We start from the raw sequence: 27039 nt of genomic DNA on the forward strand, positions 1-27039 counted from the left end.
AAAGATAAGATTAAAACCAAAGGCTTACAAAGTATACATTCTAAACCTCTGGTTTTAATCTTCACTTCTATTCCTTAGGGTAAAGACATACATAATGCATTTAAGTGAGGTCAGTGTGGATTTAAAAAAAAAATAAATTCAGACCAATTGCAAAGCCCTGGGGAACCACCCAATCACTTTCCCAGCACTTAAAGTGTGACATATGTCTTCCCTGCTGATAATTTAATCACGGCTGCATCATGTATCTGGAAACAACACAGGCATTTAACAAAGCTGTGCGACTAACCAGAAATATTTTTCCCTGCTGCTCTGCAAAGCTTCAGCCCATAAACATCTGCATGAGAGATTGCTGAGAAAGCCACAGGAACGAGACCAATAAAATAGATTCAAAGCTGTCCGTTCCCCTGCAACACGCAGTCAGAAAAGGAAACAGCCTCTCCAACAAGAAAAATAAGAAGGGAAAAATTAGGGAGAACATGGGGTTTTTTCTTTTTGCAAATCAGAAAGCTGGGGACCCAAGCTTTGTCCAGACTATTTCATTCTGTTAGAAGAAATATCCATCTGGGTTCAGTTCCAAGCCGGGAGAAAGACACTGGAAAACATGGAAAGATGGTTTAATGGTGAAGCAGAACCACCAAGCACATGGTTCTCTGGTGCAGCTGACCACATGGCATTGAGAGTGAGGGCTTTGAACGTGAGATTCCTGTTCCTGTGTAAGAACATGTATTCTATTGGCTCTTGTCAGACTCCCATGGGGCTATGCAGGGGTCATAGCTGGCTCTGCAGGTTGTCTGGGAAGTTGGTTGAAGGGGCTTGTTGGGCAATTCCTATTGTAAAGGTAAAGGTTCCCCTCGCACATATGTGCTAGTCGTTCCCGACTCTAAGAGCGGTGCTCATCTCCATTCCAAAGCCAAAGAGCCAGCTGCATCTCTGCATCATGTGTTTGGCATAGCAATAGCAATAGCAGTAGACTTATATACCGCTTCATAGGGCTTTCAGGCCTCTCTAAGCGGTTTACAGAGAGTCAGCATATTGCCCCCAACAATCTGGGTCCTCATTTTACCCACCTCGGAAGGATGGAAGGCTGAGTCAACCCTGAGCCGGTGAGATTTGAACCGCTGACCTGCTGATCTAGCAGTAGCCTGCAGTGCTGCATTTAACCACTGCGCCACCTTGGCTCGAACTAAATACTGAAGGCACAGGGCTAAATACTGAAGGCACAGGGAACATTGGTAATAGTGGTCCCTATTTTTCTACTTGCATTTTTTACGTGCTTCGAACTACTAGGTTGGCAGAAGCTGGGACAAGTAATGGGAGCTCAATCCATTATGCAGTGCTAAGGATTCGAACTGCCAAACTGCTGACCTTTCTGATCGACAAGCTCTGTGTCTTAGCCACTGAGCCACCACGTCCCAATCCCTATTGTGACTGAGGGCTAATCCTACCTTTGTTCAGACCTTGCTACATGGAATTTTTGCCTATGTATAGAGCTAGCTATCTCTTTATCTCTAAAGTGCTGACATCTGCTGAGGGTTATTAAGAAAAGTGGGGGCTGCTTTCCAAAAGCACGATTCTCTGTTTCTGATATTCTGCCTTTTTAATATTTCTCAAAATATTTCATCCTTCTAGGAGAGGGGTGGGTGCTCACTTTCTACAATTCCAATTTGGAGATCTGTTTACTTTCCTTAAGGTTGGGTGTACGTTGTGGTGAGAAAATTCATCCCCTTGGGGCAGGAATTCTGGGATGGTGAGTCAGAAGGGCCACTCCTACACATGGGGTGGGGGTGGAGAAGAATGTATATGATTTGCAGGTAGTCCTCAACATACAACTGTAATGGAACCTGTCCAATTTGATCCTATATCTTGATGGTCATACAACTTTTTTTTTTGCCTATGTATAGAGCTAGCTATCTCTTTATCTCTTCATTTTGCAGCAGTCGTTAAGTATGAACAAGTTGCCAAACCCCTGAACTTTGATCACACAATCATGGGGATGCTGCAAAGGCTATAACTGTGAAAAGGGTTGTAAGCCCTTTTTCAATGCCATTGTAACTTTGAATGGTCACTGAATGAACTGTTGTAAGCTGAGGACTGCCTGCATTTAAAAAGCAATAGGGAGGGATGGAGGGAAGGAAAGAGGAAGGAAGGAAAGAAGAAGGAAGGAAGGAAGGAAGGAAGGAAGGAAGGAAGGAAGGAAGGAAGGAAGGAGAAATAGGGAAGGGAGTGTGGAGGAAGGAAAGAAGGAGAAAGAGAGGAGTGAGAGAGGGAAGGAGGGAGGGAGGGTGAAAGGAAGGAAGGAGAATGAGGGGAAGGAGGGAGGGAGGGAGGACGGACGGACAGACGGACCTAGGCCAGGGAGAATTTGATTAGTCTAGCTTAGACTTTATGTGAGAAGCAATTTCCTTAACATAAGGAAAACATAAGGATAATAAACATTTTATTACTCCCAATTAATAGTAGAGCAACCCCCTGAAAGGAATGAAAGAAAAGCCAGAAAAGTGGAATAGTGTTAGGAATGTAATCTAACGGTTGGGTTGGCAATATATAAATCATGTAACAATGCTATACCTGTTTCTTTAAATCATACTGTAAAATGTGATTGACTGCTGTTTTCCTCAATCGGCCATAAGAGGGAGCCAGAATGACTGTTAGCTCTCTCTGTTTGTTAGATGCTGGGCTGATCTAATCTGAGTGTTTTGGAAGCTGGCTGTTAGACAGTGCCGTGAGCTATTGTAAGTTTTGCAACTGCTAGCAAACTTTGAGTACTGAACTGATTATATGATACTGGGCTATGTTATTTGGATTATCCCTTAACTGAAAAATAATAGAGCAACCCCTGAAAGGAATGAAGGGAAGGCCAGAAAAGTGGATTAGACAATTATTGAGCTTTAAGCCAGCAGCTGGAACAAAGATATAGTGATATAGTACAGGCTTCGCTCCAGAGCTCAGATGTTGGTTTCATAGATTCCAGAAGTGCATTAATCTGAATTTTGTGCATATAAATGGAGAGTAGGGAGGGTAATGTCAGTTCTCTATATGACAAAGTTAATTTAGAGTACAGCTGCCCCCAACAGACTCTAGACCTTTGAACACTGTAACTGCAGGACAGGGAGTAATGCTACTACAGGTACTCCTCGGCGTACAACATTCATTTAAAGATTCATTTTTCTCAATACGTACAGTACATATATACACTCAAATTAGACTGTGCTATTTCTTTGTGTCATATAATGTATGTGGGTATGTGGATATATGTATAATATTTGTTTTTTGTTTGTTTGTCATGTTTATGTAGTGTAATTTGGAGGTAGCCACCCTTTGAGAGCTGTATGCAACAAAATTTCATTTTAATCTAGGCCGATCAGTGCACATTTAAAGTGACAATAAAGTTATTCTAAGTCTAAAGACAGTTGAAAGTTACAACGGCACTGAAAAATGTGTCTTTTGTCACACTTAACGACCATTGCTGCATCCCCACAATCACCTGATAAACAAAAATGAAAATGAAACAAAAAAGAAAAATGAAATGCACAGATACAGTATAGGTAGCACCTTGCTCAATAGTAGTAACTGTGAGAGGGACCTTGGGAATCCTAGTGGACAACCATTTAAATAGGAGCCAGCAGTGTGCAGCAGCTGCCAAAAAAGCCAACACAGTTCTAGGCTGCATAAACAGAGGGATAGAATCAAGATCACGTAAAGTGTTAATACCACTTTATAATCCCTTGGTAAAGCCATACTTGGATTACTGCATCCAGTTCTGGTCGCCACAATGTAGAAAAGATGTGGAGACTCTAGAAAGAGTGCAGAGAAGAGCAACAAAGATGATTAGGGGACTGGAGACTAAAACATATAAAGAACGGTTGCAGGAACTGGGTATGTCTAGTTTAATGAAAAGAAGGACTAGGGGAGACATGATAGCAGTGTTCCGATATCTCAGGAGCTGCCAAAAAGAAGAGGTAGTCAAATTATTCAACAAGGCACCCAAAGATAGAACAAGAAGCAATGGATGGAAACTAATCATGGAGAGAAGCAACTTAGAACTTACGAGAAATTTCCTGACAGAACAATTAATCAGTGGAACAACTTGCCTCCAGAAGTTGTGAATGCTCCAACACTGGAAATTTTTAAGAAGATGTTGGATAACCATTTGTTGGAAGTGATGTAGGGTTTCCTGCCTAGGCAAGGGGTTGGACTAGAAGACCTCCAAGGTCCCTTCCAACTCTGCTATTCTATTTTATTCTTGATCAAAATTTGGATGCGTTGCAACTGGGCATGTGTTTATGGCGTTCACCATGTCCCAGGGTTACTTCATTCCCTTTTTGCGACCTTCTGACAAGTGAAGTCAATGGGGAAGCCGGATTCACTTAACAACCATGTTCCTACCTCAACAACTGTAGTGAGGCGCTTAACAACGGTGGCAAGAAAAGTCATAAACTGGAGCAAAACTCATTAAACTGTCTAATTTAGCAACCGTTTATAATCCGTTGTGATTATAAATCAGGAGTGCCTGTAATTAAATTTCTCTTCAGCCACTAAGGTCTTACTGTCATAGAACATTATCTGGAAAAGAAGAGGCAGAACATGATTCAAATGTAGGGAGATCTCGGCTTACAAGGTCTCTTGGCCCTTATTTAGTGACTGCTAGAAGTTACAACGGCACTTTAAAAAGTGATTTAAAATCGGTCCTCACATTTACAACAGTCAAATGGACAAATGGAAGTAATGTAAACTCTGGTTTATGCAGGTGGTCTCCGACTTGCAACCAGTCACTTAGCAACTCTTCAAGTTATGAACACCCCCACCCGCCCTTAATGACCATGGTGTTCGCTTAAAGATTCCCACAAAAGATACCCCCCCCCTCAAAAATTAGATCTTGTTATGGGATGCCTTGATTTACAACAACAATGAATTATGACCGTAATTCCAGGCTCAATGACAGTTGTAAGTTGAGGACTATTTGTAATGCCTCAATTTACGACCACAAGGACTCATGACCGCAATTCTGGATTTAATTCCAATTGTAAGTCAAAGAATACCTGTGAATTGTTGCCATGGAAGATTTTACTCCTAGAAAAGGTGACTCTAGGGAATGCAATCGTACAAGATTTCATACGAGACAGTTTGCTTACTGCCTCTGTCATTGGGGCATTTCAAAGAGATGCTGGTACTCTCCCTCTATCATGTCTAATCCTATATCATTTCCTCTTCTCTGCTGCCAGCTTCTTGCTTCGTGTCTGATTCTCACTGGCTGGTTTCCAGTTGCGTTTCACATCCTGCTGGGTGTGTTTTCATGGCCGTTACGTTTTCCTGACCTTCCCGTTTTGGCAGAGGGCTGTGGGATCTGCGTCATGGAATCCGCTCGCATTCCTGTTGCCCACATCAATGCCACCGGTGATAGCTGTATCACACTTCCTAATTTCCTTCACAGTGGTAATGAGCCATAATGCAAAGTGAAAACTAGGCCTCTAATCTCTTTATTATTAGAAGAGAACAACAGAGTTGGAAGGGACCCTGGAGGTCTTCTAGTCCAACCCTTTGCTTAGGCAGGAAACCCTACCCCACTTCAGACAAATGGTTATCCAACATCTTTTTAAAGACTTCCAGTGTTGGAGCATTCACAACTTCTGGAGGCAAGTTGTTCCACTGATTAATTGTTCTAACTGTCAGGAAATTTCTCCTCAGTTCTAAGTTGCTTCTCTCCTTGATTAGTTTCCACCATTTGCTTCTTGTTCTACCTTCAGGTGCCTTGGAGAATAGTTTGACTCCCTCTTCTTTGTGGCAACCCCTGAGATATTGGAACACTGCTATCATGTCTCCCCTAGTCCTTCTTTCTCTTAAACTTGACACACCCAGTTCCTGCAACCGTTCTTCATATGTTTTAGCCTCCAGTCCCCTACTCATCTTTGTTGCTCTTCTCTGCACTCTTTCCAGAGTCTTCACATCTTTTTTACATTGTGGTGATCAAAACTGGATGCAGTATTCCAAGTGTGGCCTTACCAAGGCATTATAAAGTGGTATTAACACTTCACATGATCTTGATTCTATCCCTCTGTTTATGCAGCCTAGAACTGTGTTGGCTTTTTTGGCAGCTGCTGCACACTGCTTTTTATTGAATTTCAAGGGTCCTTGGTGCTCTCTGAGCTTTCTTGTTTTCTTGCAGACATTTCATTACCAAACTAGGTAACACCATCAGTACTAGCAAGGAGTGGATTTTGCTCTCAATTTATATTCCAGTGACTTGCCCTGTCAGTGTTAGTGGTTTGGTGGTTCTTTGGCTGGCCTGTTTATTGTTAGCTTGTTTGCTTGATTGTGTTAGTGTTTACTTCTTGATTGTTGGTCAGATGTTAATCTTGGTGTTTTGGTCTTTTTGATCTTTTTTGGGCTCTGAAACCAAGCTCAGAGAGCACCGAACACCCTTCAACCCTGAGCTATAAATATTCTCCTTTATTTATTGCATTTCTTCAACCTCTATGAAAATGTGAAAGGGCGAGGGGAAAAAGAAAGGACACATTTTAATGCTTCGTACCAGAAATAATTGTTTGCCTAAAGTACTGTTGGAAGAAATGTCCTTTTGGCTAAAGTTCCAAGTGGGGAAAAAGACACTGGAAACATGGAGGCTGCTTGGAAAGATGGTTTAATGGTGGACAGGATCACATGGCTTGAGCTCCTGAACAGAAAAGGGGGAAACCACATGTTTCAAGATGTTGGGTGAAGAAGAGAGACTGAGATGCTGAAAGTTCCTGGTTTTATGCCCTCTCTGGCCTTTGATCTTGATCTTGTATTCTAATTGGTTGTCAGACTCCCATGGGGTAATGCAGGGGCAACTCTGTAGGCTGTCTTGAGTCCAGATTTGGCTGAACATGGCTTCTTCCCAGGTGCCCTGTGGTGAGATGAGTAAAGGGCTAATACTATCATGCCTTAATCCCATCACCCTGGAGTTCAAGGGGGAGATTTTTGTTATGTAGAATAGACAGGCCCAGGTTTTTTTTTAATACCCTGTTGACAAAGGTGGGGGCTATTAAGTGTGAGTCTGATTCCTGCCTAAAAATGTGTTTCTCCATTTCTGATCCAGGGAAATATAATATTCTGCCTTTTCAATGTTTCCCAGGATATTTCATTTTCCTAGGAGTGGGGTGGGTGCTAACTTCCTACAGTACATATAGTTCAATTATCTCTATTTATCGAGGATAGTCCATTCTGGTATTTGTCCTCAGTAAATAGATTTCTCTGTTATTATGATTTCACAGATTCACAGTCTAAGACTGATGAAAACATAATAATTCAAGGCGTAACTGAATTCCTACACCCACACCTCTCCTAGGAAAATGAAATATTAAATATTAAATATTAAAAGGGCAGAATATTTTCCCCTAAAAGGGAGACAGAAACTCCCCCCCCCTTTTGTCAATGGGCCATTAAGGCCTGAGCCAGTCTATTCTACATAACAAAGATCTACCTCCTTCAGGCAGAGCCATATTAGGAATTGCCCAAAGCCCTTTCATTACATCAGTGGTAGTCAACCTGGTCCCTACCGCCCACTTGTGGGCGTTCCAGCTTTCATGGTAGGCAGTAGGGGTTTTGTCCGATACTGAAGCACTTTCCTTTTTTTAATTTAATTGACTTCCCTACTTTATAAATCACCATTACTGTGGAACCGGTGGGCGGTTAGAAAATTTTACTACTAACAGAGATACAAAAGTGGGCGGTAGGTATAAAAAGATTGACTACCCCTGCATTACATCATCGCCCAGCAACAGCTCAGCCAAGCTTGGGACTCAAAAGACAACCTACAGAGTTGCTCTTTCATGGCCCCATGAGAGTCTGACAACCAATCAGAATACAAGCTCAAATTCAAAAGCTCAGAGAGGGCATAAAACCCAAGGGCACTCAGCATCTCTGCCCTTTTTCTTCAAGATTTTCAAGGCATGTGACACCCCCCCCCCCTTTTCCCCTCAGGACCTCAAACCATGTGGTCCTGTCCACCATTAAAACCATCTTTCCAATCAGCCGCCATGTTTCCAGTGTCTCTCCCCCCCACCCCTCTTGGAACTGAACCCAGAAGGACATTTCTTCCAACAATTTCTAAGATATATGCAGTTGCAAGCGAGGTGGGGTGGAGGTGGTTTTTTTTTTTTTTTTTTGGGTAAAATTGGAATGTTTGGGTCTGATAAATTCAAATATTCCAAATAGTGGAAGTTCTTGGGTATTGCCCCGAGTCCAAGGGGTCCTGACTCCTGGTATAACAATGGATTTCTTTTCCCCACAGTTTACTTTCTCTTCTTATCAGCAAGCTCACAAAGATCGAGACAGAGGTTCTGCCTATTCCTTCCTATCTCCAGACTGGGCTAATTGTGTGTAAAAATAAGTGCCTTTGTTGATCAATGGTGTGGCTCTCTTAAAGAATAACAACCAGTGAGTTGAGTTCCTCCTACTTCCAATTCATCAATTCCAATTCTTTCTTTGCAAAAGTCCCTTAGATATTGGAACACTCCTATCATGTCACCGCTAAGATGTCTGGACTTCAACTCCCAGATTTCTTCAGCCAAGAGGGAATTCTAGGAGTTGAAGCCCACACCTCTTAAAGCTGCCAACTTTGTTCTGGCTTCCATGTGTAGGAAGTTAGGTTTTTTAGGTTTTTAGGTTTTATTTGCATTTGTAGGCCGCCCTTTTCCCTGAGGGGACTCAGGGCGGCTCACAGAAAACCAGGGAAGGGGGAAATACAACATTGAGACAACAACACATAATAAAATAATGAGCAACATGCATACAACATTCGGGCGGGGTAGGAATCCTTATCCCCAGGCCTGACGGGCGAGCCAGTTCTTCAAGGCAGTGCGGAAGGCCTGGACGGTGGAGAGGGTACGAATCTCCACGGGGAGCTCGTTCCAAAGGGTCGGGGCTACTGCTGAGAAGGCCCTCCTCCTTGTGGTTGCCAGCCGACACTGGCTGGCCGATGGAATGCGGAGGAGGCCTAATCTATGAGATCTTATAGGTCGTAGGGAGGTAATTGGCAGAAGGCGGTCTCTCAAGTATCCAGATCCACTGCCATGTAGGGCTTTATGGGTGATCAATAGCACCTTGAAGCGCATCCGGAGATCGACAGGTAGCCAGCGCAGCTCGCGGAGGATAGGTGTAATGCGGGTGAATCGGGGTGCACCCGCAATCACTCGCGCGGCTGCGTTCTGTACTAGCTGAAGTCGCCGGATGCTCCTCAAGGGCAGCCCCATGTAGAGCACGTTGCAGTATTCCAGCCTAGAGGTCACAAGGGCCCGAGTGACTGTTGTGAGGGCCTCCCGATTCAGGTAGGGTCGCAACTGGCGCACCAGGCGTACCTGGGCGAATGCCCCCCTGGTCACAGCCGCTATATGATGGTCGAATGACAGCTGTGGATCCAGGAGGACTCCCAAGTTGCGGACCCTCTCTGAGGGGTGTAAAATTTGACCCCCCAGCCTGAGTGTTGGATTATTGGCCAAATCTTTGGGAGGAAAACACAACAGCCACTCGGTCTTTTCTGGGTTGAGCACAAGCTTGTTAATCCTCATCCAGTCCATGACGGCTTCAAGCCCCCGGTCCATCACGTCAACCGCTTCATTGATTTGGCACGGGGCGGACAGATACAATTGAGTATCGTCTGCATATTGATGGTATCTGATCCCGTGCCTACGGATGATCTCTCCCAGCGGTTTCATGTAGATGTTAAATAGTAGGGGGGATAAGACCGAACCCTGCGGCACCCCATATTTTAGGGGCCTTGGGGACGATCTCTGCCCTCCCACTAACACCGACTGCGACCTGTCCGAGAGGTAGGAGGAGAACCACCGTAACACGGTGCCCCCCACTCCCACCTCCCGCAGTCGTCGCAGAAGGATACCATGGTCGATGGTATCGAAAGCCGCTGAGAGGTCAAGGAGGACCAGGATGGAGGGATGTCCTTCATCTCTGGCTCTCCAAAGATCATCCATCAATGCGACCAAAGCGGTTTCCGTGCTGTAACCGGGTCTGAAGCCTGACTGGAAGGGGTCTAGATAGTCTGCTTCCTCCAAGGACCGTTGGAGTTGGAAGGCCACCACCTTCTCAACAACCTTCCCCAGAAAGGGGAGGTTGGAGACCGGGCGAAAGTTGTTAAGGACAGCTGGATCCAAGGATGGTTTCTTCAGGAGGGGTCTCACCACCGCCGCTTTCAGTGCGGCGGGGAAGTTCCCCTCCCGAAGGGAGGCGGTTACAACCGCCCGGATCCAGCCTCGTGTCACCTCACTGCAGTTAGAAACCAGCCATGAGGGACACGGATCCAGGACACAGGTGGAGGAACTCACAGCTCTCATGGCCTTGTCCACATCCCCGGGGGTAACCTCCTGAAACTCAACCCAGAGCTGTTCTACTTGGTCCCCCTGTGCCTCGGCTGGAACTGCAGGTGTGGAGTCCAAGTCCGTCCGAAACCGAGCAATTTTGTCCGCTAAGAATTGGGCATATTCTTCAGCTCTGCCCTGCAAGGGTTCCCCCGTCTCCCTTTTGTTCAATAGGGAGCGGGTTATCCTAAACAGGGCGGCTGGACGGGACTCAGCGGATGCGACCAGGGAGGCTATGTGTGATCTTTTAGCTGCCCTAAGTGCCCTAGTATATTCCCTGGTGCAGGTGGTTACCATTGCTCGGTTCGATGCGGACTTATCGGACCTCCAACGGTGCTCTAGGCATCTCCTCCGGCGCTTCATCTCCCGGAGCTCCTCGGTGAACCAAGGAGGTCTCCGGGATCCGCCGCCTCGGAGGGGCCGCAGTGGCGCAATCCGGTCGAGGGCCTCTGACGCTGCCAAGTGCCACGCAGCAGCCAGAGTCTCTGCCGGACTGTGGGCGAAAGTGTCAGGAATAACCCCAAGCTCTGTCTGGAACCTTGCTGGCTCCATAAGACGCCTGGGGCGGAACCACCTGGTCGGTTCCTCCTCCCTACAGTGGGGGTTTGGCCTCCGGAAGTCGAGCCTCAGTAGGCAATGGTCTGACCACGACAGGGGTATGATGTCACTCCCCCTCAGACCAAGATCACACATCCACTGCTCCGAGAGAAATACGAGGTCAAGCATGTGTCCCGCTGAATGGGTTGGGCCTCGGATTACTTGAGCCAAGCCCATGGCTGTCATGGAAGCCATGAACTCCTGCGCCCCATCAGAGTTTTCACCGAGCGACGGCAAATTAAAGTCCCCCAGGACCATCAACCTAGGGAACTCAATTGCCAGCTCGGCTACCGACTCGAGGAGCGAGGGGAGGGCTGCTGCAACGCTGTTGGGAGGCAGGTACGTTAGCAGCAAACCCACTTGACCCTTGAGGTCCAACTTTAACAGCAAGGACTCACACCCGACAATCTCCGGAGCAGGGACCCTACGAGGAACTGACTCCCGGATAACAACGGCCACACCCCCACCCCTTCCCTGGGCTCTCGGCTGATGTAGCACCTGAAATCCTTCTGGGCACAGTTCTACAAGGGGGACTCCTCCCTCTGGGCCCAGCCAGGTCTCAGTAATACATGCCAGGTCTGCCCTCTCGTCTAAAATTAAGTCCCGGACGAGAGGTGCTTTATGTACAACAGACCTGGCATTTAGCGACAACAGCCTGAGACCAGGGTCCTGACTACTTGCGCCATCTGGTCTTGGAGTGGGACTCCTAGGGCCGGAAGGAGGGATCTCTGTGATGTAGCGAACCCTCCTTCCCCGGTAATGGCCTGCCCTAAAGTCCCCGCCGTATCTGCCCCTCCCTGTTACGACCGCAATACCCCGACCCTCTCCCGTGTCTTTAGTCCCCTCAACCACCCCCATAGCCCCCGCAATTCCCGGCAGGTCCTCCGAATCAAGCACACTCATTTATACACTCAAGCAATCCCCACGTAATAATTAAAAACACATAAAAAAAAAAGGAAGGCACCCACCCCTCTCCTAGAAGAATGAAAAACTTTGAAAAATGTTTTTAAAAAGGCAGGATAAAATATTTCCCCTAAAAGAGAAATAAAAATCTAAAGGGAGATAGAAACTCAGAGCCCCGATTCCCTGCCCCCAAGCAGATACTAAGCTGAGGCCAGTTTTTAGTATAGTAGAGAACCAATTTCATTCTATTTAAGTACAATGACAATAAAGATTATACTTATATTTATAGAATGGGAGTCTGACAACGTGACCCGTCAAAACCGCGGTCCACAAAAGCGCGCTCGATGAAAGCGCGTACGTGACATCATCACAGCGCGACGAAAAAAATTTAAAATTGAAATAAAAATAAAATTAAAGCAAGCCGATTCACATAAAGGTAAGGGTTAGGTTTAGGTTTAGGGTTAGGGTTAGGTTAAGGGTTAGGGTTAGGTTTAGAGCATTAGGGTTACGTTTAGCGTTAGGTTAAGGGTTAGCGTTAGGTTTAGGGTTAGGTTAAGGGTTAGGTTTAGGGTTAGGTTTAGGGTTAGGTTAAGGGTTAGGGTTAGGGTTAGGGTTAGGTTTGGGGGGGTTAGGGTAAGGTTTTCGCTTTAATTTTACATTTATCGATCACAGCGCAATGTTTTCGTCGCGCTGTGATGACGTCACGTACGCACTTTCGTCGAGCGCGCTTTTGTCTACCGCGGTTTTGTGGTGGAACCGTCTGACAACACCCAATAGAATGTATGCTCTTGCAGAGCAACAGGAAGCTCAAGTGCAAAGCTCAAAAGAAGGTATAACTACCCTCCCCCCATTTTCAACTCCATGTGGTCAACTGTCCAGAACCCACGTGGTTCTGCTTCATCATTAAAACCATCTTTCCAATTAGCCTCCGCGTTTCCAGTGTCTTTCCAGATGGCATATTTTTTCCAACACATGCTAAGAAAAGTGCTTGGCTCTTTGTTTGATTGTCGTCTTCGGCCATTCTACTTCTGTCCTCTTCTTTCCCAAATTTAGCCCTGATTAATTTCTCTTCCTCATCGTCCCCTTCCTTACAGGTCTTGAATGATCATGGAGAGGCCCTCAAAGGGAGTGTATTTCCTTCTGCTCCTCTGCTGGCTGGGGGTTTCCTGGGGGGCACGCCTTCCCCGCCCCCTCATCCCTTCCAATGCAACCATCTTCTCCCATGTCTACACAATTAAGGTGGCCGGAGAAGATACGCCGGATGAGGACGCCTCCTCCCCACTGCCCCAAGAGGCCTTAGGTCCTCCTGGATCTTCTCGGGGAGGGGGCCAGTTTGAACACACCCTGGAAGGGACAGATCAAGAGCATGTCGTCTTCACCCATCGCATCAACCTCCCGCAACAGTCTTGTGGGTGTCCCCCTGGCACCGAAGACACCCAGGAGCTTTGGAGAAGGCTGCAGGCCCTGGAAAATGAAGTGCGGGTCCTACAGGAAACGTGCCAAGCTGGGGGAGGCTGCTGCCCTGCTGCGCCCACCCGTAGTCAAGCCAGCGAAGGTAAGGGGAGAGGAGGAGGGCAGGGCTGAATTCTACCTGGTGGTTGGAATATTTTATACCTTAGGAAGTTCATTTCGGAGCTGGGATCAAGGAAGCGGGGAATGGCATGAATGAAGTCCTTTGTTCTTTACCAAGGAATGATGACTGCGAGCTCTTAGGTCCCAGAAACCTCACCCCTCTCCATCCAGCACATCTTAGATACATTACATTCAGCCCCTCCTATAGAATACAAACCCTTTATCTAGGGTTTATTCCCCTCCATACATCATTCCATTTAAATTCCTTCCTTAAATTCCTTCCTTCTTCCCTGCCTTCCTTCTTCTTCTCCCTCCCTCCCTCCCACCTTTCTTCCCTCCCGCCTTCCATTCCTCCTCTCTTCCCTGCCCCGCCTCCCTCCCTCCTTTCTTTCTTCTCTCTCTTCCTCCTTCCTTTCTTCCCCCTTCTTCCCTCCTCCTTCCTTTCTTGCTCCCTGCCTTCCTTCTTCTCCCTCCCATCCTCCCCCTTCTTCCTTCCTTCCCTCCTCCCTCCCTCTTTTTTCCTTTCTTCCATCCTCCATTCTGCTTTCCTTCCTTCCACCTCTCTTTTTTCCCTCCTTTCTTCCTTCTCTCTTCTTTCCTCCCTCTCTCCTTCCTTCCTGTCTTTCTTTCTTTCTTTCTTGCCCCTGCCTTCTTCCTTCCTTTTTCTCCTTCTCCCTCCCATCCTCCCCCTCCTTTCTTCCCTCCTCCCTCCTTTTTTCCTTTCTTCCCTCCTCCTTTTCCTCCCTCCTTCCTTCCTATCTTCTCTCCATCTTCCCTCCCTCCCTACAAATAACTTTGTGAAAACCAGCCTTTAGAAGACCTGAGTTTTATTTTCATTCATTCTCACATCTGAAGGTAAAACAAGCAGCGGAACTCCCAGGCTTCCTTCCAGGGGCTATAAATACAATAATTACGCAATTTGCAGACCAACAATTCCTCCCTCGGCCTCCCTATGTCTCTCTCTCTCTCTCTCCTCTAGGCCAAACAGACATTCGCACGTTATGTTCGCACCATGGATCCTTCGACCTCTCTCGTTGCCTGTGCGAATGTGAGTCGGGTTGGGGCGGTCCCACCTGCGCCGAGCCGGTCTGCTCCGGAGGCTGCGGTGGCCCAGAGCGCGGCAGATGCGTCAATGGGCACTGCCAATGCCAGCCTGGCTACTCGGGGGTCAGCTGCGAAGAGCCGCCCCCTTGCCCCGATGACTGCAATGACCAAGGGCGCTGTGTGGATGGCCGCTGCATCTGCTTCCCAGGATACGTGGGCCCCTCCTGCTCTGACCCAGTTTGTCCCCAGAACTGCCACGGACATGGCCAATGCGTCTCAGGACGGTGCGTGTGCAACCCGGGTTACAGTGGTGTGGATTGTGCAACCCGAGCGTGCCCTAGCAACTGCAACAGGCGTGGAGAATGTCGTAATGGACGCTGCGTGTGCGAGCCGGGCTTCATCGGGCCGGCCTGTGGCACCAAGACTTGTCCCAATGATTGTAACCAGAGAGGCCACTGTCTGCAGGGAGGGGTGTGTTCCTGCCATCCAGACTACACTGGCGTGGACTGCGGTCAGCTGGCGTGTCCGGAGCACTGCAGTGGCCACGGAGAATGTCAGAATGGAACGTGCCTGTGCGACAGTGGCTATTCGGGCGATGACTGTTCAGTAGGTAGGCACAAAGGTTTAAAACAATCAATCAGAATAGAGCTGGAAGGGACATTGGAGGTCTTCTAGTCCAGCCCCTTGCTCAAGCAGGAGACCTTATACCATTTCAGCAGGGGCGTGCAGTCAGGGGAGGCAGGGGAGGCAGAGCCTCACCACTGTCATCATGAAAAGAAAAAAATGTAAAAGGAAAAAGGCAAAAGCTGAGGTCAGGCTGAGCTAGTTGCTGCCAGAGTCACAGGGGATGACTCTGCTTAGTGCTTAACTGTTTAAAAAAGCCTCTAAAAAAGCGCCCTCTACAGGAGGAGGCAGGAGAACGACGTGCCTCATCTAATCTGACTTTTTATGATCACTCGAGCAGAGTTAAGCAAGGGTTAAAAGCTCAGGCATTCTCTCCTCTCCCGCGACACCCCACTGACTAAAGCACTTTCTTTCGCTCGCCTGTGCCCGCGGCAGAGCTCAGGCGGGTTGCCGCGAGCACAGGCAGGCGAAAGAAAGTGCTTTAGTCAGTGGGGTGTCAGGGGAGAGGACTGCCTCACCAGCCATAAATCTCACCGCACGTCACTGCATTTCAGATAGGTGGCTTTCTTGAAAACCCCCAGTGATGAAGCACCTACTTCTTGTGGCAAATCATTCCACTGCTTGATTGTTCTCACTGTTCGGAAATTCCTGATTGCTTCCCTCCTTGATTAGTTTCCATTCGTTGCTTCTTGCCTTGTCTTCCGGTGCTTTGGAAAATGAGTTAAAACTATTTGGATTGGATTTTAAGATTCTTGGAAAACAGCACCTTTTTATGCTATTTTGCTTCAGCTGTTAAATCCCCTTGTTGTGTGTTTTGAGTTGGCTCACATATGCTGGCTGGAGAACTCTGGGAGTTGAAGTTCACAACACCTTATAAGTTGCCAAGGTTGAGAAACGCTGAATGAATAAACGACAAGGTGATTTTTCGCTACCAGAGAGAGGAAAAAGGAGCTGTGGATTTTCTTCCACAAATCTATATACTATTAAAAGTATCGTCCCTGTAATCTTTAATTGGCAAAATGGTGCATCGTAGGGCAGAGGTCTTCAAACTTGGCAACTTTAAGACTTGTGGACTTCAACTCCCAGAATTCTCCAGCCAAATTCTCCATTTGGCTGGAGAATTCTGGGAGTTGAAGTCCACAAGTCTTAAAGTTGCCAAGTTTGGGGACCCCCCCTCATAGGCAACGATTTCTGAACCCATATGCCCCAAATGGGCTAATTTAAAGAATGCATCCAAAAATCTGGGATCCATAACTCCCAAGGAAATGAAATTTGGGGAAGTTGTCATAAAATCATAGGGACCTTGGAAGGACAAAATGGCTGTCCAATCTTTTTTTGAAAACCTACAGGAATTTAGCGCTGGGAGCTAAACTGTTCCATTGATTAATTGTTCTCTCACTATAAGAAAATTCCTTCTTATGCAGTAGTGGTGAATATCTATAGCACAGGTGTAGGATGAGGTTAAAGGTTCATTCTATGAGCTGGTGGGTTGGTTTCTGAAGATTTCATTACCAGGCAAGGTAACATCCACCCTGAAGCCCTTAAAAACAGAAGAACACTGACACCGACATCCCCTAAACTCCGCTGAAGACGTTACCTAGCTAGCCTGGTAACGAAGCATTCGGAAACCAACCCACCAGCTTGGAGAATGAACCTTCTTTCTCATGCCTTCTTATTTTCAGATTGAGTCTTCCTCTGAAGAACTTCAGTGCTGCTGAGCTACTGCTGCAGTCATGTGATGCTCATTTTGAGCATTCTGTGACAGTTTCCCAGCCGCTCTCGTAATCCCTCGTTTCCTCCCCCACCCAGCAGCAGCTACTTGCCTGCTTGGAAGGGAGCGGGGGGATAGGGAGATAGGGAAGGCAGAAAGGAAGATTTCTAATGATCCCTGTCAACTTCCTACAAAGAAAATCAATGGGGAAGCCGGCAGGAAATCAGGAGTTGCTTCCATACCAGAGATGGGTTCCTACCAGTTCGCACCTATTCGGTAGAACCGGTTCGTCAAATCGACCGAACCGGTTAGAAGAGGTTCCACCAGTGGACCCGGAAAGCAGGCCACACCTACAGAAGAGGTTCCAAAAATTTTTGAAACCCACCACTGGTCCTTGGATGCGATTATTCTACACTATCATGCTCATATTTATAAAACTCAGTGCCTCTGTGAAAGGTAAGGATGACTACTGCGTTTGTGGTGCAATCAGAACATTGCGTGTGTTGAAGTTGTTTTAACGCAAACCAAAGATGCCTTTTAAAAAGTTTACATCATATTCTTATGCATGCCAGTGCTGTGTGTGAGGTAATTTAAGGTGGTTCTGACAAGTGTCGTCGGCATCTTCATATCTGGTCACATGTGCAGCAAGCCACTCCCACAAAGGAGGCCACACCCACAGAGTAGGTTCGAACAATTTTTGAAACCCACCACTGTTCCATACTCATTGCTTTTTTGCCCATTCGTGGTGATTCTGTTTCTCTTCTTAGATAAGGAAATATCTCTGAGACAATGGCTCAACAGGGCACAGGTTATCTAGTGTTTGAGCTATTATGGAATATAGAGGTAGCAGTTATAGCAATAGCAGTAGCAGTTAGACTTATATACCGCTTCATAGGGCTTTCAGCCCTCTCTAAGCGGTTTACAGAGTCAGCATATATTGCCCCCAACAACAATCCGGGTCCTCATTTTACCCACCTCGGAAGGATGGAAGGCTGAGTCAACCTTGAGCCGGTGAGATTTGAACAGCCGAACTGCAGAACTGCAGTCAGCTGAAGTAGCCTGCAGTGCTGCATTTAACTACTGCGCCACCTCGGCTCTTTGTGTGCACCTTGATTGTTGGTGATGCTCACTATCTCTCCTCAGACAATAAAGGCAACCTTATTTTAGCAAAGTTCTAAACAGATGACTATAAAATAAGAAAGCAAGCAGTATTGATACTTATATACTTATATACAAACACTATACTTTTTTTCCTTGTCCTAAACAGAGATTCCATCCATTGGTGTCCGTGTTTCAAATCGAGATGAAACTTCTTTCCGCCTGGAGTGGAACTACCCCGAGATTTCTGTGGATGGATATGAAATCCATGTGGCACCCAAGGTAACAAGATACACCCCGGGGACAATGTGCTTGGGCAACAGAAGTGGAGAATCCAACTTGTGCTGCCTTCCAAATGATTGCTAAACTACAACTCCCAGCAGCCCCAGGCGGTGTGACCAGAGAGAATGCTGGTAGTTGTAGTTCTTCAATATCTGGATTCAACCAGAACTCTTTTCTATTCGTTGTATCTCCTACTATAAGAAAACAATTGGAATTTTTTTAGGCTGCTAAAGGCCGCTCCACTCAGCCTGGCTATCCATTTCTGGAAGGCACAGATGGCAAATGGGGTCCTTTGTGTGGCCCCCAGTTCACCTCAAGCACATTTTCTTTTTGTGTTCTCCTGATCTGCATGAAGATATTATTTTACAGCTTGTGTCCACTCAAATTGTGCTCTCCATTTTGCTTGTTGCATTTAATTTCGTATTGGCAGGAATATCCAGTGTGTCTGTGTGTCTGTGTAGGGGAGGGAGGAGTCAAGATGGTAAGCATTAGTATATGAGCACAGATCTGCCCTTTTCAATGTGAATCACCAAGTAATGTACATTAAAAATAGCTACTTACTTTTCTAATGCATTTTTTTTAATTATCAGTGCATCATTGAAATACAGAGGGGGGAGGATTTAGCTCAGTCCCAAGTCCATTCATTCATTCATTCATTCATTCATTCATTCATTCATTCATTCATTCATTCATTCATTCATTCATCTGCCTATGGCTACTCACCTTCCAGTGGAATTCTGGACAGTGAATTGATTTGATTTTTTTTTTATTTGATTTTATTGAGATTTGTAGGCCGCCCTTTTCCCTGAGGGGACTCAGGGCGGCTCACATAAAATCAGGGAAGGGGAAATGCAAACAGTAACATAGACACATATAATAAAAACAATAGGCAACATGCATTCATCATTCGGGAGGGGCAACTATCTTCATCCCCAGGCCTGACGGGCTAGCCAGTTCTTCAAGGCTGTGCGGAAGGCCTGGACGGTGGTGAGGGTACGAATCTCCACGGGGAGTTCGTTCCAAAGGGTCGGGGCTACTACTGAGAAGGCCCTCCTCCTTGTGGTTGCCAGCCGACACTGGCTGGCCGATGGAATACGGAGGAGGCCCAATCTGTGTGATCTAATTGGTCGCAGGGAGGTGATTGGCAGAAGGCGGTCTCTCAAGTATCCAGATCCACTACCATGCAGGGCTTTATGGGTGACTAATAGCACCTTGAAGCGCATCCGGAAATTGACAGGTAGCCAGCGCAGCTCGCGGAGGATAGGTGTTATGTGGGTGAACCGCGGTGCACCCACGATCGCTCGCGCGGCCGCGTTCTGTACCAGCTGAAGACGCCGGATGCTCCTCAAGGGCAGCCCCATGTAGAGCACATTGCAGTATTCCAGCCTAGAGGTCACAAGGGCCCGAGTGACTGTTGTGAGTGCCTCCCGATTCAGGTAGGGTCGCAACTGGCGCACCAGGCGAACCTGGGCGAATGCCCCCCTAGCCACAGCCGTCAAGTGATGGTCAAACGATAGCTGTGGATCTAGGAGGACTCCCAAGTTGCGAACCCTCTCTGAGGGGTATAGAATTTGACCCCCCAGCCTGAGAATATGGAAATGGCACCAGCATCAATTGAGAGAACTACATTAAGGCTCCACAAAACCTTTTTTCCCCACACCTTATTCGTTTGGCTTCTTTAAAACTGGGGTTAAATCCCTGTTTCTCAAAATTATGAACTACCCTGTTTTCCTGAAAATAAGACCTCCTGGATAATAAACCCAATCGGGCTTTTGAGCACATAATAAGCCCTCCCTGAAAATATTGCAACACAGCAGCAGCCATGAGGTGACCACGCTCACCACCTCCTGCACCACAAAAATAATAAGACCTCCCCGAAAATAAGGCCAAGTGCTTATTTCCGGGGGTCAAAAGAGAATAAGACCCTGTCTTATTTTGGGGAAAACATGGTAGTGAATCAATAAATTGGAGGGGAGGGAGTAGCGCCAGGAATGAATAAATAGTAATGAAAGCAAAACAAAACATCATTGCCAGTTTTTAAATCAGCAGTTTTGCATCTCAGGCGAAGTCCTTAGCCACTCTGCTACTAAAGCAATAGCAATAAGAATAGCACTTAGACATATACACCACTTCACAGTGCTTTACAGCCTTCTCTAAGCTGTTTATAGAGTCAGCATAAGCCCCAATGGTGGGTTTCAATTTTTTTTAGAACCTCTTCTGTAGGTGTGGCCTGCTTTGTGGGAGTGGCTTGTCGGCCATGTGACTGGGTGGGGGTGGCTTGGCAATCATGTGACTGGGTGGGCGTGGCCAACTTTAAAATGTGGTGAAACTCACTTAACAACGCTCTTGCTTAGCAACCAAAATGTTGGCTCAGAAACTCTGGCATTTGAAGCACGCAAATCTTAAAGCTGTCAAGTTACAAGACCCTTGCACCCCTAACCCTTTAGAGAAAAAAAACCCAGGGGTGTTCAAACTTGACAGCTTTAAGACTTGTGGACTTCAACACCCAGAATTCCTCCTCTCGCTCTTCATCTTGATGATGTGCGTACGGGCGGGGGAGGGAGCTGGAACTGGTTCTAAACGGCACTGTAGATTTGTGGAACCTCTTCTATAGAAGAGGTTAGAACTGGCAGGAACCCACCCCTGATATGCCCCCACCCAAACAATCTGTGTCCTTATTTTAATCAACCTTGAAAGGATGAAAGAGTCAACCATGAGCCAGTCAGGATCGAACTACTGGCTGCGGGCAGAGTTAGCTTGCAATACTGCATTCTAATCACCATGGCTCTTCTATTACAGGAAGCCCTCCTGTAATAGCTTCTTGGAAACAATCTTGGGAATATGCAGTAAAGGAACACTTAATTTAAAGCTAGTTGTGGTACCTGGCTATTTGTGCATTTTGGAGATCTAACTTGGTAAACTTTGTTTTAAGTGTGCATATCAGCCAGTTCGCACCTATTCGGGAGAACTGGTAGTAACTTTCCAAGCAGTTCAGAGAACCGTTTGTTGGAAGAAATCTCATTTTGATTTTTTTTCCATTTTACAGGGCTAATCCTGTAAGGAAGGCAGGAAGGAAACACACTGGTATTGTTTCTAGCCTAATGTTTATTGCCCTGCTTACAGAAACTGCCTCTCCAGTTAACCCTTATTACATTGCAACAGCTAAGGCGAAGCGCCCATCGACATGAGTTATTTTGAGTTGGCCACTCCCACCCAGTCGCATGACCACCGAGCCATGCCTACCCAGCTGGTCATTAGGGCAGAGAACCGGTTGTTAAATTATTTGAATCCCACCACTGGTGCATATGTAGGAAGGCTTACTCTTAGAAAGAAATAAAAATAGCAGTGGGTTTTTTTCCCCAGACACTCAGTGAAATTGCACTACTCACAGAAACCGTTTTACATGTAGTCCTCGACTTATGATCACCATTGAGTCCAAAATTTCTGTTGCTATGTAAGGTTGTTAAGTGAATTTTGCCCCATTTTGCACCCTTTCTTGCCACCATTGTTAAGTGAATCATTGCAGTTGTTAAGCTACTAACACAGTCATTAAGTGAAACTGGCTTCCCTATTGACTTTGCTTGTCAGAAGGTCCCAAAAAGGTGATCACAGGAACCCAGGACACTGCAATGGAGATAAAGAGGTGTCAGTTGCCAAGCATCTGAATTTTAATCACATGGCCATGGGGATGCTGCAAAAAAGTCACTTTTTTTCAGGCGGTTGTAACTTTGAACGGTCTCTAAATGAACTGTTGAAAGCGGAGGACTACCTGCATTTAGAATGTAGGAGGCTCCATTTTCTCTGGCAGAGAGTTGCAGGAGGCCATTGCAGCTGAAAACGGAGCTCGGGAGCCTGTTTTCACTGGCAGAGTGCTCAGGCCACCACAGGAACCCCCACCACGAGTGATGTTGAGCTGGCCACGTCCACCATGGCCACACCCACCCCATCCCCTCCTCCAGTTCAAACACAACCCTGATGCGGCCCTCAATGTAATCGACTTTGACACCCCTGCTCATGAGCATCTCTGTGTTGTATGTGGTCGTGGCACGACAAAACCGCGCTCAACTAAGCCGCGCCCGATTAAACCGCGTCGCTGACGTCATCAACAGGGCGACAACAGCGAGCGCGGAGAAAGTAGGGCGCTTTAAATAGCGCTTTGAAAGCAAGCCGATTCAACTTAAGGTAAGGGTTAGGTTTAGGGTTAGCTTTAGGGTTAGGGTTAGGGTTAGGGTTAGGGTTAGGGTTAGGGTTAGGTTAAGGGTTAGGGTTAGGGTTAGGGTTAGGTTTAGGGTTAGGTTAAGGGTTAGGTTAAGGGTTAGGTTTAGGGTTAGGTTTAGGGTTAGGTTTAGGATTAGGTTTAGGGGGGTTAGGTTTAGGTTTAGGGGTTAATTTTAGGTTTAGCGTTTACAGCGTGCTTCTGTCTCCGTGCTGTTGTCACGCTGTTGATGACATCAGCTACGCTGTTTCGTCGAGCGCGGTTTAGTCGAACGCGGTTTTGTGGTGGAACCGTATGTGGTATCACTCTGTCTTTTTTTTCCCTTTCCGACCTGCAGAAGGATCCTCGGGCGGGCGAATCTATAAACCTGTCTGGCAACGAAAGGAACTTTGAATACAAAGGATTAAAGCCGGGGGAGGAATACACAGTCACCGTTCGGGTAGAAAAAGGGCAACTCTACGGACCCCCTTTCACCCAGACCGTGCGTACGCGTATGTAGTCTGGAGCTGTGGCTCCATTTCTGTCCGCCTCCTGCATTTTCCATTCCCCCTCCCCTCAACCCCTCATTGACCTGTTCCATCTTCATACAATTTCCCTTCTCCTTGTCAAGCAGGAAATCTAGGTCTGGTCTATTCTCTCTAAGTCACACGTTTATTCAGCTCTGGTCAAAGATGGGTCCTCACTCAGAAAGCCTTTTTTTTTTTGCCACGGTGATTAAGTGAATCATGCAGTCATTAAGCAAAGCCAGTTGACCTGTTGATTTAGCCTGTCAGAAGCTGTCCGGGAAGATTGCAAGTGTCAATCACGTGATTTCCCCAGGATGCTGCAACCGTGTGATTTGCATGCCGGTTGCCAAGCGACAGAATCATGATCACATGACTGCGACAGTCATACGTGCAAGGAATGGACATACACCACTTCTTTCAGTGCCACTTTGTCACTTTGAATGGGTGCTAAACAAATTTGGTCGTTAGTCAAGGATTTTCCTGTAATACTAGAATGCTTTCCCTCCCCTCTCATTTCTTATAAATTCTTTGTGCAATTTGTATATTTTGCCAGATTTCAATGTGTTCTTTTCTCCTCCTCTTTCTTCCTCTTTCTGGTTTTTTTTTCTGTTTTCATTCTCCAAATATCATTCTAAGTAAATAAAAATAAAGAGTGAATATCCTCATTAAGATCCTATTACACAGAAGAGGGAATCAAACTATTCCCCAAAGCACCTGAGGGCAGGACAAGAAGCAATGGGTGGAAACTAATCAAGGAGAGAAGCAACCTAGAACTAAGGAGAAACTTTCTGACAGTTAGAACAATTAATCAGTGGAACAACTTGCCTCCAGAAGCTGTGAATGCTCCAACATTGGAAGTTTTTAAGAAGATGTTGGACAACCATTTGTCTGAAGTGGTGTAGGGTTTCCTGCCTAAGCAGGGGGTTGGACTAGAAGACCTCCGAGGTCCCTTCCAACTCTGTTCTTCCATCTATGAAATTAGTAAGAGGAAAAATACATTAAAATGGATTTAATTATGCTAGTTTAAGAGGAGGTAAATCGGCCCGTTATTAAACAATGGTTTATATCTCCCAGTTTGTTATGCTACTTTCTCTGCATTTGATCCTTCCTTGCATTAAATAGCTGCAGCTCCTGTTATTCCTCATTTAGGAATAACTGGTCTGAGATGCAAGAATCTTAATGTCTATATGGAGATTCTCAGTCATCCAAGTCATGTTTGTTCCAAAGGTGGTTTTTTTTTTCAAAAGACAACTGGACTTTCTTTGTTTTTCCTTGAAGACGTTTTGCTTCGTATCCAAGAAGCTTCTTCAGTTCTGACTGAATGGTGGGGAATGGAGGACTTTGCAACACGGTCCTTTCAGCAGTTCCAAGAAGGTTCCACAACTTATTTGCACTATATAGGTGACCCTGCGGTAAACCTCCAAGTGGCCTCAATGGCTCTCAGAGAGAATGCTAAAGATCAGATGACTGTAAGGAGTATCGATCCTTTCATTCTCCATCATTCGGTCAGAACTGAAGAAGCTTCTTGGATGAGAAGCGAAGCATCCTCAAGGGGGAAAAAAAGTCCAGTTGCCTCTTGAAAAAAGCACCTTTGGGACAAGGATCTTAAGAACCACTAGATGGCAGCAAAGAGTTATACTATTTTTTTTCCTAGCTCTTTGCTGCCAGTTTGATGTCATCTGGATTTGACAGACCAGATGTGGTGACTCTTGTTTACTCCTTTCGTTAAGCTCAACCCCATCTCTTTCCACCTCCAGTTGTTCCCCACCCTTATTCCCACTCCCAATGCAACGTTCTGTGTTTCACGTCTCTCTTCCTTTCCCCCCAGGAGTGGCTCCTCCCACTGGCCTGCAGTCATCCCAAGTGTCGGGAAACTCCCTGACCTTGCAATGGGAACCACCTGCCTCTCGCCCTGATGGCTACATCCTCAGCTACGTCCCTCTGACTTCCACTCGACCCGTTAAAGCCATGAAACGTGTAGAGCTGCCCGCAGCCCCTGAGCGTGTCACCCTGGAAGACCTGGAGAGCAGAACGCGATACCGCATCACCTTGGTTGCCCGTCAGAGTGGTGAGAACAGCCGAGCCACCAGCATTGTTGTCAGCACCACAGGTAGATCACTAGTGTCTTGACTGCGTTGGTCTAGAACAGTGTTTCTCAACCTTGGCGACTTGAAGATGTCCGGACTTCAACTCCCAGAATTCCCCAGCCAGCATTCGCTGGCTGGGGAATTCTGGGAGTTGAAGTCCGGACATCTTCAAGTCGCCAAGGTTGAGAAACATTGGTGTAGAACTTTATTTTGTCTGGAAATGTCTTTGGAGATTCTCAATCACCCAGGTCACGGTTGTCCCAAAGGTGCTTTTTCGGGAAGGCAACTGGACTTTCTTGCTTTTTGTTTTTCCTTTGAATACATTTGGCTTCTCATTCAAGAGAAGCTTCTTCAGATTTAGCTGACAGGTGGGGAATGGAAGGATGTATATTCTTCGCAGCTATTTGGTCATTAGCACTTAAAATATCAGCCAGCAGTATGTAGCGGGCAGCCAAAAAAGCCAACACAATCCTAGGTTCAGGGGTGGGTTCCTGCCAGTTCTAACCTTTTCTATAGAAGAGGTTCCATAAATCTACAGTGCCGTTTAGAACCGGTTCCAGCTCCCTCCCACCCCCCGGCCGTCCACACATCATCAAGATGAAGAGCAAGAAGAGGAATTCTGGGAGTTGAAGTCCACAAGTCTTAAAGCTGTCAAGTTTGAACACCCCTGGGGGTTTTTTTCTCTAAAGGGTTAGGGGTGCAAGGGTCTTGTAACTTGACAGTTTTAAGACGTGAGTGCTTCAAACACCAGAGTTTCTGAGCCAACATTTTGGTTGCTAAGCAAGAGCGTTGTTAAGTGAGTTTCACCACATTTTACAAGTTGGCCACCCAGTCGCCGGCAAGCCACTCCCACCCAGTCATATTTTAGAAGCCATTTTATGGCACTATAGTAAAAGTCATTTTAAGGCACAACAAGCTGTATCGTAACAAAACATGCACCCCGAGGGTATTAGGTCTGTCTTACTCCCACAGTATTTGTTTCCAGAGAGTAAGTCCAGAGACTAAGTTTGGTTGAAATTGCTCAAGGCGTTCCTGAGTTATGCTGGAACACACACACACACACACACACACACACACACACACACACACAGAGAGATAGATAGATAGATAGATAGATAGATAGATAGATAGATAGATAGATAGATAGATAGATAGATAGATAGATAGTTCTGTGAACAAATTAGCAGCCGGGTTGTTCAGCATCCTCAAAAAAACATTCTTCCATAGTTTTATCAATAATTTAAGCTTTATTTTCAGGTTGTGATGAAATGATCAGAAATAAGTGTGAAAGGATGAGTGAAAAGTGTTTCTGCATTCATTCACTATGGAAGCCTTTCCTCACAGTTACATTATCTTTCTACTACACTTTTTTTCAAGTCTTCATTTTTTCCATTCCTTCAACAGTTATAATTGCAATGCCTTTTCTTTATTTGAACTTCCTCTAATGTAATCCACAGATCTCTGAAAACCAGACCACGGGAGTTTCCTGGATGCAATGTGTAAAAAGACTGACACTAACTCCATCTGTTTTTATTGCAGACATTTAGACATTTTTTTAGACATTTTATTAAGATTTATAGGCCGCCCTTCTCCCTGAGGGGACTCAGGGCGGCTTACAATCACAGGGAGGGGGGTGCAATACCAAAAGACAAACAGTAAGTGAACAAAGTAAAATAATAAAACACAACTTGCATTCAACAGTCAACACTCGGGCGGGTAAATTGGGAACCTATCCCCAGGCCTGGTGGGAGAGCCAGGTCTTAAGGGCTGTGCGGAAGGTCTGGATGGTGGTGAGGGTACGAATCTCGACGGGGAGATCGTTCCACAGGGTCGGAGCTGCAACAGAAAAGGCTCTCCTCCGTGTAGTCGCCAGTCGGCATTGACTGGCAGATGGGATTCGGAGGAGGCCCAGTCTGTGCGATCTAATCGGTCGGAGGGAGGTAATCGGCAGAAGGCGGTCTCTCAAGTACCCAGATCCACTACCATGGAGTGCTTTAAAGGTGGTCATCAGTACCCTGAAGCGCACCCGGAGATCGACAGGTAGCCAGTG

General features: G+C 46.4%; 1 protein-coding gene across 8 annotated transcripts in view; it reads left to right on the forward strand.

The window, feature by feature from the left end:
- Positions 1 to 27039, forward strand: part of LOC116504730 (tenascin-X-like) — a 134529-nt gene that overhangs the window by 17760 nt on the left and 89730 nt on the right. For all 8 annotated transcript variants that reach the window (XM_032211940.1, XM_032211943.1, XM_032211947.1 and 5 more), the window contains exons 2-6: positions 12944 to 13404; positions 14401 to 15075; positions 18068 to 18180; positions 22734 to 22887; positions 24731 to 25012. In XM_032211940.1, coding sequence (XP_032067831.1) covers positions 12951 to 13404; positions 14401 to 15075; positions 18068 to 18180; positions 22734 to 22887; positions 24731 to 25012 — 1678 coding nt within the window. In that variant the 5' untranslated portion in view covers positions 12944 to 12950. The remainder of the gene's footprint in view (positions 1 to 12943; positions 13405 to 14400; positions 15076 to 18067; positions 18181 to 22733; positions 22888 to 24730; positions 25013 to 27039) is intronic.

Source organism: Thamnophis elegans, chromosome 2 (assembly GCF_009769535.1).
Source record: "Thamnophis elegans isolate rThaEle1 chromosome 2, rThaEle1.pri, whole genome shotgun sequence".
NCBI classification, from domain to species: Eukaryota; Metazoa; Chordata; class Lepidosauria; order Squamata; family Colubridae; genus Thamnophis; species Thamnophis elegans.